Source organism: Myxocyprinus asiaticus, chromosome 29, assembly GCF_019703515.2.
Source record: "Myxocyprinus asiaticus isolate MX2 ecotype Aquarium Trade chromosome 29, UBuf_Myxa_2, whole genome shotgun sequence".
In the NCBI taxonomy this organism is placed as follows: Eukaryota; Metazoa; Chordata; class Actinopteri; order Cypriniformes; family Catostomidae; genus Myxocyprinus; species Myxocyprinus asiaticus.
In genome coordinates, this window is record NC_059372.1 from 11,086,917 (window position 1) to 11,105,441 (window position 18,525).

Genomic DNA, 18,525 nt, shown 5'->3' on the forward strand with positions numbered 1-18,525 from the left:
ATATCGTTAAATGATAGTTCACCCCAAAATTAAAATTCTTTCATCGTTCACCCACCTTTGTTTTTCCAAACCTGTATGACTATGTTTTCTTCCTTTAAAGGGATAGTTCAGGCAAAAATGAAATTCTCTCATCTAAGATCTGCCATCTAAGATGTGTATGACTTTCTTCTGCCGAGTACAAATGAAGATTTTTAGAATAATATCTCAGCTCTGCCCATACAATGCAAGTGAGTGGTGATCAGGCCTTTGAGGCTCCAAACAGGAGATAAAGTCAGCATAAACATAATCCATCAGACTCCAGTAGTTAAATACATATCTTCTAAAGCGATCCAGTTGGTTCTGGGTGAGAACGGACCAAAATATAACATATGTAAATCATGATTTCATGTTCGATTATACTTCCTACAGAGCCATCTAGCGCTCTGCACATGCGTCAAGCACAAGGAAGTGAAATCGAGCTTGAAATCTTGATCATGATATATTTAGGTCTGTTCTCACCTAGAACCAACTGGTTCTTTAAAGGCCGAATCACCATTTACTTGCATTGTATGGACCTAAAGAGCAGAGATATTCTTCTAAAAATCTTCATTTGTGTTCTGCAGAAGAAAGAAAGTCATTCACATCTGGGTTTGCATGAGGGTGAGTAAATTATGAGAGAATTTTCATTTTTTGGTGAATTATCCCTTGATTGTAACAGTATCTTGATTGTAACAGTAAACCCTCAAAATATACTTCAATGATTGAGTAGCGATGGTAGCGACAAGCTACTGTAGTGTGTGCATGCAATGTTTAGCTGTTCAGTGCTAATTGTGCTTAGTCAGTGATGTTAAGAATCTCTCTCTCTTTCCGTAACCACCAGATGGCCTCCACGGGGGGCCAGTCCCTGTCTCTTAGCAGCAACGTTCCTTTATTGAACTACCAGCCTGGTCTGTACCAGCAGGCCACTATAAATATACCAGGTTTGGCACAGCAGAGTGTGCCACTGCAGGCTCGCCCCACTCAGCTGTGTGCCCAGACTGAACCCTTCCAGCAAACCCTCATTGTGTGCCCTCCTACCATACAGGGTGAGCCTGTACCCTACCCCCTTCTCCTTACACCCTACCCCTTATACCTCACCTTTTTTTTCCCCTATACTCTACCCTCATTACTTTTACACCTTAATCTACCTCAAACAGATTGACAAATTAAATTGCAAAATGTATTGCTGTGGACTGTAGGCCAATAAAAGGCTTATGTTAAATGATATTGAAATAAACATTTCAATGCTGTACTTGTCTGCCACAATAATGTAATGTATTTTAATAATCATTTTATTGTATATATTTATAATTATTTAAATATTATTATTTATAAAAATTTATTAATTGTATATTTAATTTATTTTTATTTGAGGACCTTAGCCAGTATTGATTATATGCGATTAATTGCGATTAATTCAATTAATCGTCATATTGTGAATAATTAATTCAATTAAAAATCGATAGACAGTCAAAAAAAGTATACATGAATATCTAGTGTACTTGCTACTAAAGGCTAATTTATACTAACTGCCTTACACCTTTTGTCCTACGGCCTAACCTTCCTCCCCTGACACCCTACCTTCCTTTCCTTTAGACTCTGGCCCTCTCATAATGCTTCAGGAAAGACATTGACTGTTTCCATTGTTCTTGCTAGCTATGTTGTGTTTAATTCATCAGGGCTGCAGACATCCAACAAGCATGCAGGCTATCCAGTGAGAATGGACAATTCTGTCCCCATTGTACCCCAGAACCAATCCACCCAACCACTACACATTCAGCCTGGCATGCTCACACAGGTAGGGTTCACAATGTATTTGTTCATGAGAGAATGATGTTTTACCTGGAGTTGTCTCTAATCGTTTTCTGTCTTATATGCGCCTTGCTTCTCTGTTCATTCCCTCCATTTTATTGGGTATAATATGACTGACCCTGCATTCCAAACGGCATACATTTTGCCTTCTGAGAGCACTTTGAAGGGAGAACAATCATGATAGCTATGCTGTTAGTTCGTTCCAAACAGAATTTCCAATAAAAATGACTTGAAAAGGGAGTTTAGAATGACTATATTCTAAACTTTCTAAAGAGTTTAGTAATTTTTGAGCCCCACACTCTCACCCCTTCAAAGCTCTCACAGTGGATGTTAAAGACTTCAAAGGGAATAGGGCTTATTGATGATCACTTCTGAATGAAACTCACCCTGATTGTTTTGCTTTTTCCCAAATTTTGGACTTTTCTCCCTTTAAGAGTCCATTAAAAAAAAAAAAAAAAAAAAATCTGTTGCATGTGAAAGAAATTGATCTTTCAGTTGTTGGAGTTTACAGCTCCAGTTGTTCAGTGTTTGGCCTACACTATATGTTGTCAATATTATAATAATGGTGGTGGAGAGTAGGGCTGAACGATGTGACCAAAAAATCTAATTGTGATTATTATTATTTTTATAGTTGACAATGACTTTTAAATGCAGAGAAATGCTCTCATTCACTCTTCTGTCTACAAAAACCCAGTGTTATGAGGTTACTTTAGATTTTGGTAGTAACTTTTAGTGGCCAAGCATATTTGGAATTACACAAATGTGCAATTAGTGAATCAAGAGAGCTGTACATTTTACATGCTCAGACCATTAGCCTCGCGTGTGCTTTGAGTATGTGTAACACTGCGTGCAGACTATTTATTTATTTAATTCAATCGCAGCCGGTTTTATGATCGCACTACATAATTTCGGTTTTATTTCAATTAATCGTTCAGCCCTAGTGGAGAGTTTTGGCAATTCGCTTTTTCTGTCCATTCCGCCAGTGTGTTGTAACCCTGCGACCCTTTCCTCCATTCTCAGTACCTCCAAACATCCCTCTATCCCTTCCCCAACCAAAGCACCATTATGCCGCTGACTGTGGCCTCCCTACGCCTCTCAGTGGTTTAAGGCTCCCACTTACCTCTCCTCATGAGTTGCATGTTGCATTACTGGGCCGTACCTCTGGCTTCAGCTTGAATTATCTGCTGCACCTTTGATGCCAGCTCCAGAGGTTTAGCATTCCAATGGAAAACACAGTAAGGGACTGTTCACACTTAAATCGCTTTTGTGTCTGTCTGCGCTGTTTTTCTAGTGTTGTTCTATGCAAGGGTGTAAATTTGGCTTGAACATTGGGGGGGTTGCAGCGTGAAGCATTTACATGTTTCCATTGATCATGGTGTAAATACTGGGGGGGGGGGGGGTTGTACTTGCTTGTTTTGATTATTGGGGGGGGTTATCTCCCCCATCCCCCCGGAATCTACGCCCCTGGGTCTATGTAAACATGCACTAGACGGACATCTTTGACTGTAGCGCCACGTCTCGCACAGAAGCGCCGCATGTCAGGTTAAAAAGAATGTAATTTTGTTAAAACATGTCTCAAGACACCTGCATTCTGTTATATTCGTTGCATTGTGTATATCTTTTTTAGCACAAGAACGCATCTGGTCTGAAGTTCCTGCCCCTTAGGCCAGAAACAAAATCACATAATCTACACAAGGACTAAAACACAAACTATTCTAGCTACGAAAGCTCGATTTCATGCATTGTTACATTCCGAAATGTGTCAGAACGCAATTCACAATGCAGTGCAAGTATGCGTCGCATTGCCAGACAGTACAACGCAAGACACAGTAAGGCCGAAACATCATCTAAAAATTCGTAACACAAATACAAAGGCTCAATTTTAAGTGTGTTTGCTTTTCAAAATGTCAAAATTCGATTCATAATGCAGTGCAAGTATGCATTGCATTATCAGGCATTCCAACACAAGACACAGTAGGGCCCGAAACATACTTCACGAAAGTAAGCAGAACAAATGCTTTTAGCTATGCAAGCATAATTTTAAGCATGTTTGCGTTTCAAAATGTGTCAGCTTGATTCATAATGCGGCATAAGTATGCGTTGCATTATCATGTGTTCCAACACAAGACCTAGTAGTGCCCGAAACATAATTTACGGAAGTACGATGCGCAAATACTTCTAGCTACTCAATCTCAATTTCATGCATTCCAAAATGTGTCAAAATGCAATTCATAATGCAGTGCAAGTATGTGCTGCATTCTCAGGCGGTCCAATGTAAGACACTTTAAGGCCCGAAACATACTCTAATAAAGTATGCAATGCAAATACAAAAGCTTACTTTTAAACGTTTTTGCATTGTGAAATGTCAGAAATCAATTCGTAGTGCGATGTAAGTTCGCGTTGCATTTTCAGATGTTTCCAAGGCAAGACACAGTAAGGCCCGAAACATACTCTATGATAGTTTGCGACGCATATACTTCTAACTCACATTTAAGTGGGTTTGTGTTTCTAAATGTGTCAACTCAATTCATATTGCAACACAAGGATGACTGTTGATTATTCAGGCCACAGTAACACAAGAACGCAAGTAGGTTCAACCATGTGCTTGCAATCCATTGGCTAAGCATTTGTGTCTGGTTTGCGTACTTGCGTAGAATAGGTTTCTGGCCTAACATGTCACAGGTCACATGTCATTTCAATGCACATTGCCATTTCTCAGTGATGTTGTTGCAGGCCAAGGCAATTATGGATGCAAAATAAGAGTTTAAGGTGGAAAGTAATTGTTTAACTTTGTTTTAACATGGCGTTTTTTTCTTTTGGACTCACCGCTGAGTCCATTCTGTGCCGCAGGGCTCTATCCAGTGAAGCATGGCTGCTTGGTTCTTTGCAATGCAGGTGATTCTCTTTTTCCACAGACTTACTCCTGTGGCAAAAAATACATACTCATGGACTCGTTCTCCTTCTAACTTATCAGTACTTTTCTATACAGATCAGTGGACTGAAAACCCTTACTTTGTAACCTGTTGCTTCATTTCATTTATATTCCCAGCACAAATGTTATTGTTTGATCACCGTTTTGCTCATGTATCTTGCATTCTCGTCATCTACTAAAGCTTTATATATTGTATCTCCCCCATCATCAGACAAAGATTCCAGGTATTTAAGCAACATACATGGCTCAGGGATGAAAAAACAAATCTGTGTTTTATTGTAGTTCTGCATGATTTTAAAAGAGCTTGTAGGACATGTATGACAGGAAGAAATCAACCACAGACAAACTGAACGTCTACATGATTAATGTGCTTATTATGCATCTGTCAGTCAAAGTGCACCCGTTTGAAGGCCTATTCGTGTGTAATATACATACAAGGAACATAGCAGAGCAAAAAGAAGTGATATAAAAGCATTTGTTGTTTAATGTTTTATTTACAGTGCATTTATGTTATTGTCATTATAGTATATATTCCTATTTCACACTATAGCTATATAAATGTGACGTTAATTTGTCTTTGTGTGTGTGTGTTTAGCAGGGCTGGCCAGCTAGCACACAGCAGATCCTCATTCCCTCTTCATGGCAGCAGATGTCAGGCATGACCATGCACAACCCCGGCCAGCCTGTGCTGTCTGACTCTCCTATGACCTCTCTGCTCTCAGATAGCATCACCCAACAGAACAACAGCTGGAGGTCAGTACTAGTGGTCAACCAGTGTGGGTTTTTTTAATGGCCAATACAGTTAACCAGAGAATGGAGTGGCAGAAATATTGTTGATTAGGGCTGGGTATTAATACAGATTTCACAGTGAAAATATTCATTTTACAAATTGTATTTTTTCATTAGTTTTTAAGCAATTTGGTCATATTTGATTAAAATGTACAAATTCCTTGTATTCCGTCAATAACTATGACGTGTTAAAATTGCGTATATATTTTTTGCTACATTTTGTTTACATGCATAATTTGTGCTCTTTGCAAGTATTTACATTGACTTGTAGAACAAGTGCTAAAACCGTACTGTCTCTTTAAGAATAGTGGCAGTTCAGTGAGCGTCAGTGTTTTTTGGTTGAGCGCACATTAATGAGAGGAGTCGCACGGTTTCTTTACCACATTCGTGCTATGTGTGATTAGAATTAAATGTTTCTAATTTTGTTGTTTTTGATCAACTACTGACTGTAAAGATCAGAAAGGGTATTAAAGGGACAGTTCACCCAAAAATGAAAAATCTCTCATCATTTACTCACCCTTATGCCATCCTGGCTGTGTATGACTTACTTTCTTCAGCAGAACACAAATGAAGATTTTTAGAAGATTATCTGAGCTCTTTTGGTCCATACAATGCAAGTGAATGGATGCCAACATTTTGAAGCTCCAAAAATCACATAAGTCAGTATAAATGTAATCCATGTGGAAATCTGTATTTCTACCCACCCCTAATGTCGATAAACTGTATGTGTGATACATTTGGAATATTTGGCACATCTGTTCCAAGTTTTTCCCAAGTGTACAGTATTTAAAATAATATCTTGTGGTATTTGGGATTCATGTGTTATTAGTTCTACAGGTCTTCGCAATAAAGCTATATTAAATATGCAAAATAAGACTCCTGAAGAGCTACTATCGAATAATGCTTCTCAACACAGTGTCCATTTAATGTTCTCTGCCAGGAGTCGACATGGTGGTCAATGTGACGGGACGCAGCAAGGCTCTACACAGGGGCGTAATGTGAATACACAGCCCTCCCACACAGGAGCAGCCAACAGTCGCATGCAGCAGAGCGGGGTCAAAAGATCAAAGGGTCGTCATGCTGAGAGCAGAGCCAGGTAACACTTAATACATTTTCTAAATCCTGCTTCGTAATAAGTATTTTTTTATATATATTCCGAACCTTCTAAAAATAAAACTATAAAATTGCTAGTGTATATAATCTGTATTATTAGAATAATGAAGGTTAGAATGACCTTTTAAAGAATGTTTTTGTAACGGGATAAGGTGTGCAAAGAGGAGGTTGGAACCGGCTGAACAGTCAACGTAAGTTTTAATAACATAAATGAACTCAAATCAACTTAAACGCATAGACACACACACACAGCGGCCACATGTGGCTCTCTCTCAAACTGGCACCTCTGGCTCGTCTTTATCCCCCTCCCGGCTGATTAGCCCGATTCAGGACACATGCCCGGCCCCACCCTCCTCCTCGTCACACTCCTCCATCACCTGACACAGGCCAGGGAAACCACCTGCATGACGTACTCCCCTCCCTTCCTGGAGGGAGGGTGTTGCCCTTCCAGCCGTGCCTGCCGAGGGGAGGGAAAGAGTGAGGCAGAGCGACAGAGAGAGAGAGAGAGAGAGGAGAGAAAGAGAAAACTGGCTCGCCGGTCCCCGGACACGCCGTCACCTGGTCCTCAGCCACTCCTCTGACATCTGGCAGATGACAGCTGCTCATCCGACCCCTCGTGGACGGAACGGCTCCTCCCCTTTCTCGGCGGACGGCAGCAGTTCCTCCGACTCTTGGCAGCCAGTAGCAACCCCTCTGTCCCCAGGCAGACGGCTGCGGCTGCTCCCCTGACGGATGGCAGTGGCAAGGACTCCGCGACAGCGTATCTCTCCTCCTTCCCGGGTTTTGGCACCAATGTAACAGGGTAAGGTGGGCAAGGATGAGGCAGGAACCGGCTGAACAGTCAACATAAGTTTTAATAACATAAATGATCTCAAATCGACTTAAACACAAACACATAGACACACACACAGCAGCTGCATGCGGCTCTCTCTCTCTCTCGCTCCTTGAAACAACCACACAGTCTTTTTCCAGAGCAGCCTGTATTTCTCCTGAGGTTACCTGTTTGGGATACAAAGAAAAACCCACAATTCTTCTGGCAGTTGTGGCTGAAATCTTTCTTGGTCTACCTGACCTTGGCTTGGTATCAAGAGATCCCCGAATTTTCCACTTCTTAATAAGTGATTGAACAGTACTGACTGGCATTTTCAAGGCTTTGGATATCTTTTTATATCCTTTTCCATCTTTATAAAGTTCCATTACCTTGTTACGCAGGTCTTTTGACAGTTCTTTTCTGCTCCCCATGGCTCAGTATCTAGCCTGCTCAGTGCATCCACATGAGAGCTAACAAACTCACTGACTATTTATACACAGACACTAACTGCAATTTAAAAAGCCACAGGTGTGGGAAATTAACCTTTAATTGCTATTTAAACCTGTGTGTGTCACCTTGTGTGTCTGTAACAAGGCCAAACATTCAAGGGTATGCAAATCAGGGCCATTTGGGTGATTTCTGTTATCATTATGATTTAAAAAGGAGCCAAACAACTATGTGATAATAACTGGCTTCATATGATCACTATTTTTTGTGTGATCAGTCATATTTTCAAATTCAGTGCCAAAATTTCACAATTTCTGCCAGGGTATGCAAACTTTTGAGCACAACTGTATTTGAATTCCATTTTAGGGTGGAATTTGATGTAATCAATAATTAAATAATGTATATATTTATCTTGCAGGCCCACGTCCTCCATGCAGCCAACTCCTTTAGTAGGGCACAACTGCGGTGATGCGTCCCAGCCAATTGTCATCTCCGACACCCCTAGCCCGGCTGTCAGCATCATCACCATCCACAGCGATACAGAGGATGAGGACGACAGGAAGATTCCACCTACAAGGTGTCATCATCCTTACATCACAAAAAACAAAATTCTGCATTCTAGTTTTGTATTATATGATCCTTATAAATATTACAGTATACGTGTATTATTATCTTGTATTTTATTTAAGCCATGTGTTGTACTCAAAATGTGCAGAAACCCCTAAAATTACAATGAAATTCTCTTATATTTGCTGATGATAACTTTTTATTTATTTATTCATTATTTATTATTATAGTAAAAATAAAAAGCAAGTGCAGTGTTTGAGTGATATTAAGTGTGAAGATTGCAGTAAACACTCCTAAAGAAAGGTTAAAAATTCATCCAAAAGCAAAATGTCAGTTTTCAAGCTTTAATAGGCATTAATTAATGCCTCGGCAAAATCACAGCAGGAGCAGGTTTTTGGACATTTCACTAAAAGTTGTAATACACAGTGTGCCACGGCAAAAATAAAAACGTTTGTCAATATGATAATGCGTAACATTTTTGACAGGCATGACCAGTTAATACAAAACTCCTTTAACGTTGATGATGAAGTCATTTATAATTGTATCATGTTGCAACTAGTTAGGATGAGGTATAAGGTCTGCTCATTTAGCATCTACAACAGAAATTTTGAGATCAATATTGTGATCCTTAGTGTTCTTTTCTCTTGTGTGGCAGCTGTAGTGTAAACCAGCGTGCAAATGTGATCAGCTGTGTGACTGTTCATGACTCCCAGGATTCAGACTCCTCCACCAGCACTCCTCTCAGCCCTAAACGCCTCCCTGACTTTTTAGGGAACAACACACAGCACTCCTCCAAATCTCTGGCTGTGGTCATGCCCTCGGTGAAGACACAGCTCTGGGATGGAGCATCAACAGGTTAGTGAGAGTGCAGAACCAAGTCTGAATCTGTCAGTGTCATTGTGGTTTCTAGGAATCTACTTGTTTTTTGTTTGGTTTTGTTTTGTCAGGGGCTATATTCAGCAAGAGTATTTCTCATGTTTTTTGTTGTTGTTGTTGTTGTTTTTTCCCAAAAGAGCCACTTTCTACCACATCCATTGCTATGTAGAAAACAGATATGATCAGTTCTGTTGTCACTTTCAACTAACAAACACCATGACTGTTCAACATCACATACACCAGAGATGCGTTCAAAAACAAGAGAGATATGATCCAGTATTAACTCCAAAACTGCTGGAGTAAGAATTCATAAAGATTTGTTCACCATCTTTAGCTTTTCTGTGGTGAAGTAACGCAGATCACTAATAAGCATTTGTGTGAAGCCACCTCAATGGGCGTGCTGGGCTGAGCCCACCCAAACGTGAGTCTTGCCCACCCAAACAAACAATTGGCAAACACAACATTAAATAAAATATAATTTTTTTTACGATTTGTGCATTGGTTAAAAGCAATTTGGGGGCGGGCTATGTGTTGCAGACATTGAGGGTGGGCTGTACCGCCCCAACCAATCACAAAATAGAAGTTTGTAGTATTTTGTCATTGGCCGAAAGCAATGACTCTCAAGAAGCGGCTGCTGCAAACCAGAGAGTCAGAGACGTCACGCGAGCGAGAACGGTAATACATATTTTTGTGCAATGCATAGTTTAAGTGCCCATAAAGAAGCCTGGTAGTGTTTCTAGCAGTGACTATCTGTGGCTTCTGTTAATGTACCACAGGCACCCTCTTCCCACTCATCAAATATCTCCCCAAAATCATGCTGCGGGTGTTCGCGATATACTGGACTAGAATTGTAATGCACCATCCCATGCAATATGGCTGGATACAGTGTTTTGCGGGATGCGTGTTTCTCTCTCCCGTTGTATGTTCGGTGTCGCCGAGAGATACTTTTTATCCCCTTTTCTCCCAATTTGGAATGCCCAATTCCCACTGCTTAGTAGGTCCTCGTGGTGTAGCGGTTACTTACCTCAGTCCGGGTGGTGGAGGACAAGTGTCAGTCGCCTCCGCTTGAGACAGTCAATCCGTGCATCTTATCACGTGGCTCATCGTGCATGACACCGCGGAGACTCACAGCATGTGGAGGCTCATGCTATTCTCCGCAATTCACGCACAACTTACCACACGCCCCATTGAGAGCGAGAACCACTAATCGCGACCACGAGGAGGTTACCCCATGTGACTCTACCCTCCCTAGCAACCGGGCCAATTTGGTTGCTTAGGAGACCTGGCTGGAGTCACTGTTTTCTCTGAATCTTGTCACAGGACAGATCATTGTGTAAAAGACCTGATTTCAGTCATGTAATATCCAGCATAATTACTTTAAGCAGTTCCCATCTTTGTTCAAATTTTAGGTTGTTAATCTTAAATGTTATTGATCTCCCCATCTATTATATTTCTCTCCACTCCATCCTTGCATTCATGTGGACTCTGATTTGTCCTTGTAATTTGCATTAAGGCTGGAAGTCTATTGCTGTATTTTATTTCTTATAATGAAGGTAGTAGACCAATCTTATGATTGTGTACAATGTTAATCTGTTTATTTATTTCAGTAGGCTGTATTTTTAATATGGGGAATAAGTCTAAAATATATGTGTAATGGGCCTTGTGATCTTAACAATTACACCATGTTACGCCAATTACAGACATGAAAATAAGTAGTCTGAGTACCCCCCATACCTGGCAGGAGCCAGGCATGTTTAATTGATAGACCGCTTGTGCACACATATTTTCTATGAACGCACATGCAGACTGACCTCCGCTCTCATGTAACATCTGTTATGCTCAGATATTCTTTATTGTTTATTTCATTCGTTTCATCCCTTCACAGTTTATTTCCCTCTATAACTGTGCTGTGATTCAGCAATACAGAGAACTACCATAAATACTCCTGAAAATGGACACACCACAATTCTTACACATTTAGGCTTTTGATAAATATATTTAACGCATATTATTTTAACGCAAGCCACAAATGATGGCTTGAGTAGCACTGTTCTACACTTTTGTAGCTTTTTCCCTGAAGTTTACTTATAACGTTAGTCAAAGTGGTTTGTACCATTGAGTTTTTATTATTTCATCATAATTTAGTTTTAAAGCTGAAGTGTGTAATTTCTGCGCCACCGATTGGAATTACAAAAATGTTTGATTTCAAACAGCTTTCTGAATACGCCCCTGTCGTCTTTTGACCGATCAAACAGCTAGTCCCGCCTCAGACTCACGCCATTGGTTGAGTTAATGTTATTGTGTCAGTATGGACTGCTCCTTCAAAACAAACAGAGGAATTTTTATAGTGCCACAGAGACACAGTGTTTACCATTATCAAGAAAATGTACCTACAAATGGCTTACATACTGTACAGTTGTCCCTGCATATGAAGCTGGGATAAGAGAAAGTATTTTAACACAGAAAAAGTTACACACTTCAGCTTTAAACAACCATTTTCAACCCTCTCTCTAACCCTTAAAATGATTTTTAAGGATGTTTTTGCTACTATACTTTTAAGACGTCTTCATGTAAAGGACCTCTAATATGATTGGCTTGCCTTTTTGCATATGGAAAAAAAGAGTTGTTCAGTACCGAATATGCATTAATATGTTAATATGGACGTTCATCTATTAATGTCCTCATGTTTGTGACATTAATACCATGATGATTTATTAACAGTTTCCTTCAGTGCTCCAGATGAACTGGGGAGGGAGCTTTACATTGCGATTGCTAGAGTACATTGATCTCTTTTATTTGAAAAGATCCAGGAAAATTCTGTTTTCTGTTATATCCCTTTTAAGATATTGTTTATGTATTTTTAGAGCAAATCTCGAATAGTTCTGGAAAATCAAAGAAAGGTAAAGCGTCACAGTCCAGCGGCGACCGGCATCAGAGAGCAGCATCTAACAGATCTCAGCCTCTAAACCTCAGCCAGGTATGTGAACAGCTCCACTGCACAGTTAGTACAGTTGTTAAAGGAATATTCCGGGTTCAATATAAGTTAAGCCCAATGAACAGCATTTGTGGCATAATGTTAATTACCACAAAAACGTTGTTAGACTCGTCCCTCCTTTTTAAAAAATATCTAGTTAACAGTGAGGCACTTACAATGGAAGTGAATGGGGCCAATCTGTAAATGTTAAAGTACTTGTATATTTTTAAATAAATATATATTTTAGTAAGATAAAAGCACTAACTAACCTTTTATGTGTAAAGTTATATCCAATTTTACAACTTCGTTACCATAACAACATAATGTCGTAAACTCTAAAATGACCATAAAAACATTGATTTAAACAACTTTACAGTTAAAATATTACATGTTTTAACAGAAGAATAAATGTAAGTGCTTTTATAAAATTATAAGCTTCACGTTTCTGCCTTTAAACCCTCCTAAAATTGGCCCCATTCGCTTCCATTGTGAGTGCCTCACTGTAACCTTGATTTTTGCTTAATTTAATTTGTAATAATTTTTTGTGGTAATCAGTATTATGCCACAAATGCTGATCATTGAGCTTAATTGTATTGTACCCGGAATATTCCTTTAATTTGCATTTATCCTTTATTTTTGAAAGCATCACTATTTCTGTTGCTCATACTTGGGATTAGGCATTTGACCAAACCCTTACCCCAAGTATTCAACTTGTGTAACACTTCCCATACCATTTGTGTTAAGGACATAAATAGAACCTCAAATCATAGGAAGAGCTGTGCTAGTATATACAGTATCTTACCAATCCCATAGAATTGCATTGACAGAGGGCTCCCATCCATATCTAGGAACCAAAATATCATATATTGGGCCAGTAAGCAACCATTCCAAACACCTTTGCACCCACCCAGAACACCCAAGCAACGCCCTAAAAACAAATACGCCCTTTGCAAATACTGTGAACGTTTTCAAGCCAACTCCAACGTTGTGTCCTTGGGTTTTGCCACAGGCCGGCCACATTTACGTTTTCTAAAGGGGAATGGGGCCCATTTTTGGAGCATTTAAAGGCAGAAATGTGAAGCTTATAATTATATAAAAGCACTTACATTAATTCTTCTGTTAAAAACATACATTTTTGTGGTAATAAATATTATGCCACAAATGCTGTCAATTGAGCTTGGAAACCGGAATAGTCAGAATGAGATGTTTTTGTCTGCAAGCGTTTTTCATGTAGAGTTCAAAGTGGCGCTTGAAGATGGCATTGACACGAATCATGAACTCGGCTTCACAATTGCTGTAACAAAGTGTATAGCCACAGTCTACAGGCAGATTAATATTGTGGAGGATGAGCGTTTAAGAGATTTAATGCCCATTACAATGAATATGTAACCTATGTGTGGATTAGTTCTTTAAATTATTTAAACTCCTACTTAGACTTTGGGAAACATTTAATGTTACTTGAATTGGTACTATTTTAGTACTTGCCTATCTTCATATTGTGGATTTTTTTTATTTTTATTTTTTTTATTTATTTTTTTTGGAAATGTTAATAAAGCAATATATTGTTTTATATTGTTTTGTTTACTTTCCCAAGAAGGAAATAAATCAGGGGTCTCAAACTCAAATTACCCGGGGACCACTAGCCAGGTGGTGTTCTTGATCGAGGGCCAGTTGAACAGTTCATATATACAATATATATATATATACACTGATCAGCCACAACATTAAAACCACCTGCCTAATATTGTGTAGGTCCCCCTCGTGCTGCCAAAACAGTGCCAATCCACATCTCAGAATAGCATTCTGAGATTATATTCTTCTCACCACATCAACAAGGCATTTCCGTCCACAGAACTGCTGCTCACTGGATGTTTTATGTTTTTGGCACCATTCTGAGTAAATTCTAGAGACTGTTGTGTGTGAAAATCCCAGGAGATCAGCAGTTACAGAAATACTCAAATCAGCCCGTCTGGCACCAACAATCATCCATGCGATTGTCTAATCAGCCAATCTTGTGGCAGCAATGAAGTGAAGTTTCTAGACATGCTGACTTTGCTTAAGTGTATTGCCAAGCAGTTGCAGTGGTTATGCATTGAACGCATCTACATGGGCTCACGATTAAAAGAGTATACTTTGAAAAGCTGAGTGTTGGACCATGCACGAGATGGAACGGCACGTGGAAAAACTAAATATAAATCATGCAGATATGGGTCAGGAGCTCATCAGAATGGGGAAAAATGTGATCTCAGTGATTTGGAGCGTGGCATAATTTTTGGTACCAGATGGACTGGTTTGAGTATTTCTGTAACTGCTGATCTCCTGGGATTTTCAAACATAACAGTCTCTAGAATTTACTCAGAATGGTGCCAAAAACATAAAACATCCAGTGAGCGTGGACATAAATGCCTTGTTGATGTGGTGAGAAGAATATCAACTAAGAATGCTATTCTGATATGCGGGTTGGCGCTGTTTTGGTGGCACGAGGGGGACCTACACAATATTAGGCAAGTGGTTTTAATGTTGTGGCTGATCGGTGTGTATATACTATATACATACAAACATATATACAGTGCCTTGCAAAAGTATTCAAACCCCTGACCAATTCTCTCATATTACCAAATTACAAATGAATTGACACTGAAATTTCATTCTGATTGATATTTTATTTTAAAACACTGAAACTCAAAATCAGTTATTGTAAGGTAATTGTTTTTTTTTGTTGGTAAATATTTTTATGAAAAATAAAAAACTGAAATATCTTGCTTGCATAAGTATTCAACCCCCACACATTAATATTTGGCCACCTTTTGCGGCAATAACTGCTTTAAGTATTTTGGGGTACATATGTACCAGCTTTGCACACAGTAACAAAGTGATTTTGGCCCATTATTCTCGGCAGATTTGCTCCAGGTTGTTCAGGTTGGTTGGGTGACACTTGTGGACTGCAATTTTCAAATAGTGCCACAGATTCTCAATAGGATTGAGATCAGAACTTTGACTGGGCCACTGTAGGACATTTATCTTTTTGTTCTTGAGCCACACAAATGTTGCTTTGGCCTTGTGCTTGGGATCATTGTCCTGCTGAAAGGTGAATTTCCTCTCAAGCTTCAGTTTTTTAGCAGACTGAAGCAGGTTCTTTTGCAGTATTTCCCTATATTTTGCTCCATCCATTCTTCCTTCAATTCTAACAAGATTCCCAGTCCCTGCTGATGAGAAACATCCCCACAGCATGATGCTGCCACCACCATACTTCACTGTAGGGATGGTGTGTCTTGAGGCATAGGAAGTGTTAGGTTTGCGCCACACATAGCGCTTTGAGTTTTGGCCAAAAAGCTCTATCTTGGTCTCATCTGACCACAAAACCTTCTCCCACATCGCAGCTGGGTCACTCACATGCTTTCTGGCAAACTCCAGACATACTTTCAGATGGTACTTTTTGAGTAACAGCTTCTTTCTTGCCACCCTCCTGTACAGGCCAGCATTATGCAGCGCTCTTGATATGGTTGACTGGTGCTCCATTAATCCACTCCCAGCCACTGAACTCTGTAGCTCCTTCAAAGTGATTGTTGGCCTCACTGTGGCTTCTCTCACAAGTCTCCTTTTTGTTAGAGCGCTGAGTTTTGAGGGACGGCCTTTTCTTGGCAGCGCCTGGGAGGTGTGGTGCAGCTTCCACTTCCTGATTATTGATCCAACTGTGCTCACTGGGATATCCAAACATTTGGATATTATTTTGTACCCTTTCCCTAATCTATGCATTTTTATTACTTTACCTCTAACTTTTGTGGAATGCTCTTTGGTCTTCATTTTCCTTCAGATTCACAGCTTGACCAATGATCCTTCAACAATGGGTTTTTTATCCAGAAAATGTGATTGCAACTTTAATGATTCACAGGTGGATGCCAATGGTAAAATAATTGTCTTCGTCAGGGAAATTTCTTTCATCAGTTTATCCAGGCAGCTTCCACAGCACAGGGGTTGAATACTTATGCAAGCAAGATATTTCAGTTTTTTGTTTATTTATTTATTTATTTATATTTCGTGCCTTTAGAGCTCACACGCCCCCAAAACATCAGTGAGTCACCAACATGCTTCACAGTGGGGATGGTATTCTTTTCACTATAGGCCTTGTTGACCCCTCTCCAAACATAGTGCTTATAGTTGTGACCATAAAGCTCTCTTTTGGTCTCGTCACTCCAAATTACAGTGTGCCAGAAGCTGTGAGGCGTGTCAAGGTGTTGTTGGGCATATTGTAACCGGGCTTTTTTGTGGTATTGGCGCAGTAAAGGCTTCTGTCTGGCAACTCGACCATGCAGCTCATTTTTGTTCAAGTATCGTAGTATTGTGCTTCTTGAAACAACCACACCGTCTTTTTGCAGAGCAGCCTGTATTTCTCCTGAGGTTATCTGTGGGTTTTTCTTCATATCCCGAACAATTCTTCTGGCAGTTGTGGCTGAAATCTTTCTTGGTCTACCTGACCTTGGCTTGGTATCAAGAGATCCCCAAATTTTCCCCTTCTTAATAAGTGTTTGAACAGTACTGACTGGCATTTTCAAGGCTTTGGATATCTTTTTATATCCTTTTCCATCTTTATAAAGTTCCATTACCTTGTTACCCAGGTCTTTTGACAGTTCTTTTCTGCTCCCCATGGCTCAGTATCTAGCCTGCTCAATGCATCCACGTGAGAGCTAACAAACTCATTGACTATTTATACACAGACACTAATTGCAATTTAAAAAGCCACAGGTGTGGGAAATTAACCTTTAATTGCCATTTAAACCTGTGTGTGTCACCTTGTGTGTCGGTAACAAGGCCAAACATTCAAGGGTATGCAAATCAGGGCCATTTGGGTGATTTCTGTTATCATTATGATTTAAAAAGGAGCCAAACAACTATGTGATAATAAATGGCTTCATATGATCACTATCCTTAAATAAAAGACAGTTGTTGTTTTTTTTGCATGATCAGTCATATTTTCAAAATCAATGCCAAAATTTCACAATTTCTGCCAGGGTATGCAAACTTTTTAGCACAACTGTAAGTACCAATTTCTTTCCATAAGATCAAAATCTGTACATTATTCCAAACTTTTGGCCGCCCGTGTATATACACAGTCTATATATATATATATATATATATATATATATATATATATATATATATATATATATATATATATATATATATATATACAGGTGCATCTCAATAAATTAGAATGTTGTGGAAAAGTTCATTTATTTCAGTAATTCAACTCAAATTGTGAAACTCGTGTATTAAATAAATTCAATGCACACAGGCTGAAGTAGTTTAAGTCTTTGGTTCTTTTAATTGTGATGATTTTGGCTCACATTTAACAAAAACCCACCAATTCACTATCTCAAAAAATTAGAATACATAAGACCAATAAAAAAAACAATTTTAGTGAATTGTTGGCCTTCTGGAAAGTATGTTCATTTACTGTATATGTACTCAATACTTGGTAGGGGCTTCTTTTGCTTTAATTACTGCCTCAATTCGGCGTGGCATGGAGGTGATCAGTTTGTGGCACTGCCGAGGTGGTATGGAAGCCCAGGTTTCTTTGACAGTGACCTTCAGCTCATCTGCATTTTTTGGTCTCTTGTTTCTCATTTTCCTCTTGACAATACCCCATAGATTCTCTATGGGGTTCAGGTCTGATGAGTTTGCTGGCCAGTCAAGCACACCAACACCATGGTCATTTAACCAACTTTTGGTGCTTTTGGCAGTGTGGGCAGGTGCCAAATCCTGCTGGAAAATGAAATCAGCATCTTTAAAAAGCTGGTCAGCAGAAGGAAGCATGAAGTGCTCCAAAATTTCTTGGTAAACGGGTGCAGTGACTTTGGTTTTCAAAAAACACAATGGACCAACACCAGCAGATGACATTGCACCCCAAATCATCACAGACTGTGGAAACTTAACACTGGACTTCAAGCAACTTGGGCTATGAGCTTCTCCACCCTTCCTCCAGACTCTAGGACCTTGGTTTCCAAATGAAATACAAAACTTGCTCTCATCTGAAAAGAGGACTTTGGACCACTGGGCAACAGTCCAGTTCTTCTTCTCCTTAGCCCAGGTAAGACGCCTCTGACGTTGTCTGTGGTTCAGGAGTGGCTTAACAAGAGGAATACAACAACTGTAGCCAAATTCCTTGACATGTCTGTGTGTGGTGGC

At 39.6% G+C, this 18,525-nt stretch overlaps 1 protein-coding gene across 3 annotated transcripts in view; it reads left to right on the plus strand.

Moving 5' to 3' along the window:
- hipk1a (homeodomain interacting protein kinase 1a) overlaps positions 1–18,525 on the plus strand; it is a 39,304-nt gene that overhangs the window by 14,967 nt on the left and 5,812 nt on the right. For 2 of the 3 annotated variants that reach the window (XM_051662831.1, XM_051662833.1), the window contains exons 9-15: positions 860–1,064; positions 1,698–1,816; positions 5,358–5,515; positions 6,492–6,647; positions 8,341–8,499; positions 9,145–9,344; positions 12,230–12,342. In XM_051662831.1, the coding sequence (XP_051518791.1) occupies positions 860–1,064; positions 1,698–1,816; positions 5,358–5,515; positions 6,492–6,647; positions 8,341–8,499; positions 9,145–9,344; positions 12,230–12,342 (1,110 nt within the window). The remainder of the gene's footprint in view (positions 1–859; positions 1,065–1,697; positions 1,817–5,357; positions 5,516–6,491; positions 6,648–8,340; positions 8,500–9,144; positions 9,345–12,229; positions 12,343–18,525) is intronic. The other variant, XM_051662832.1, reaches the window with a different exon arrangement.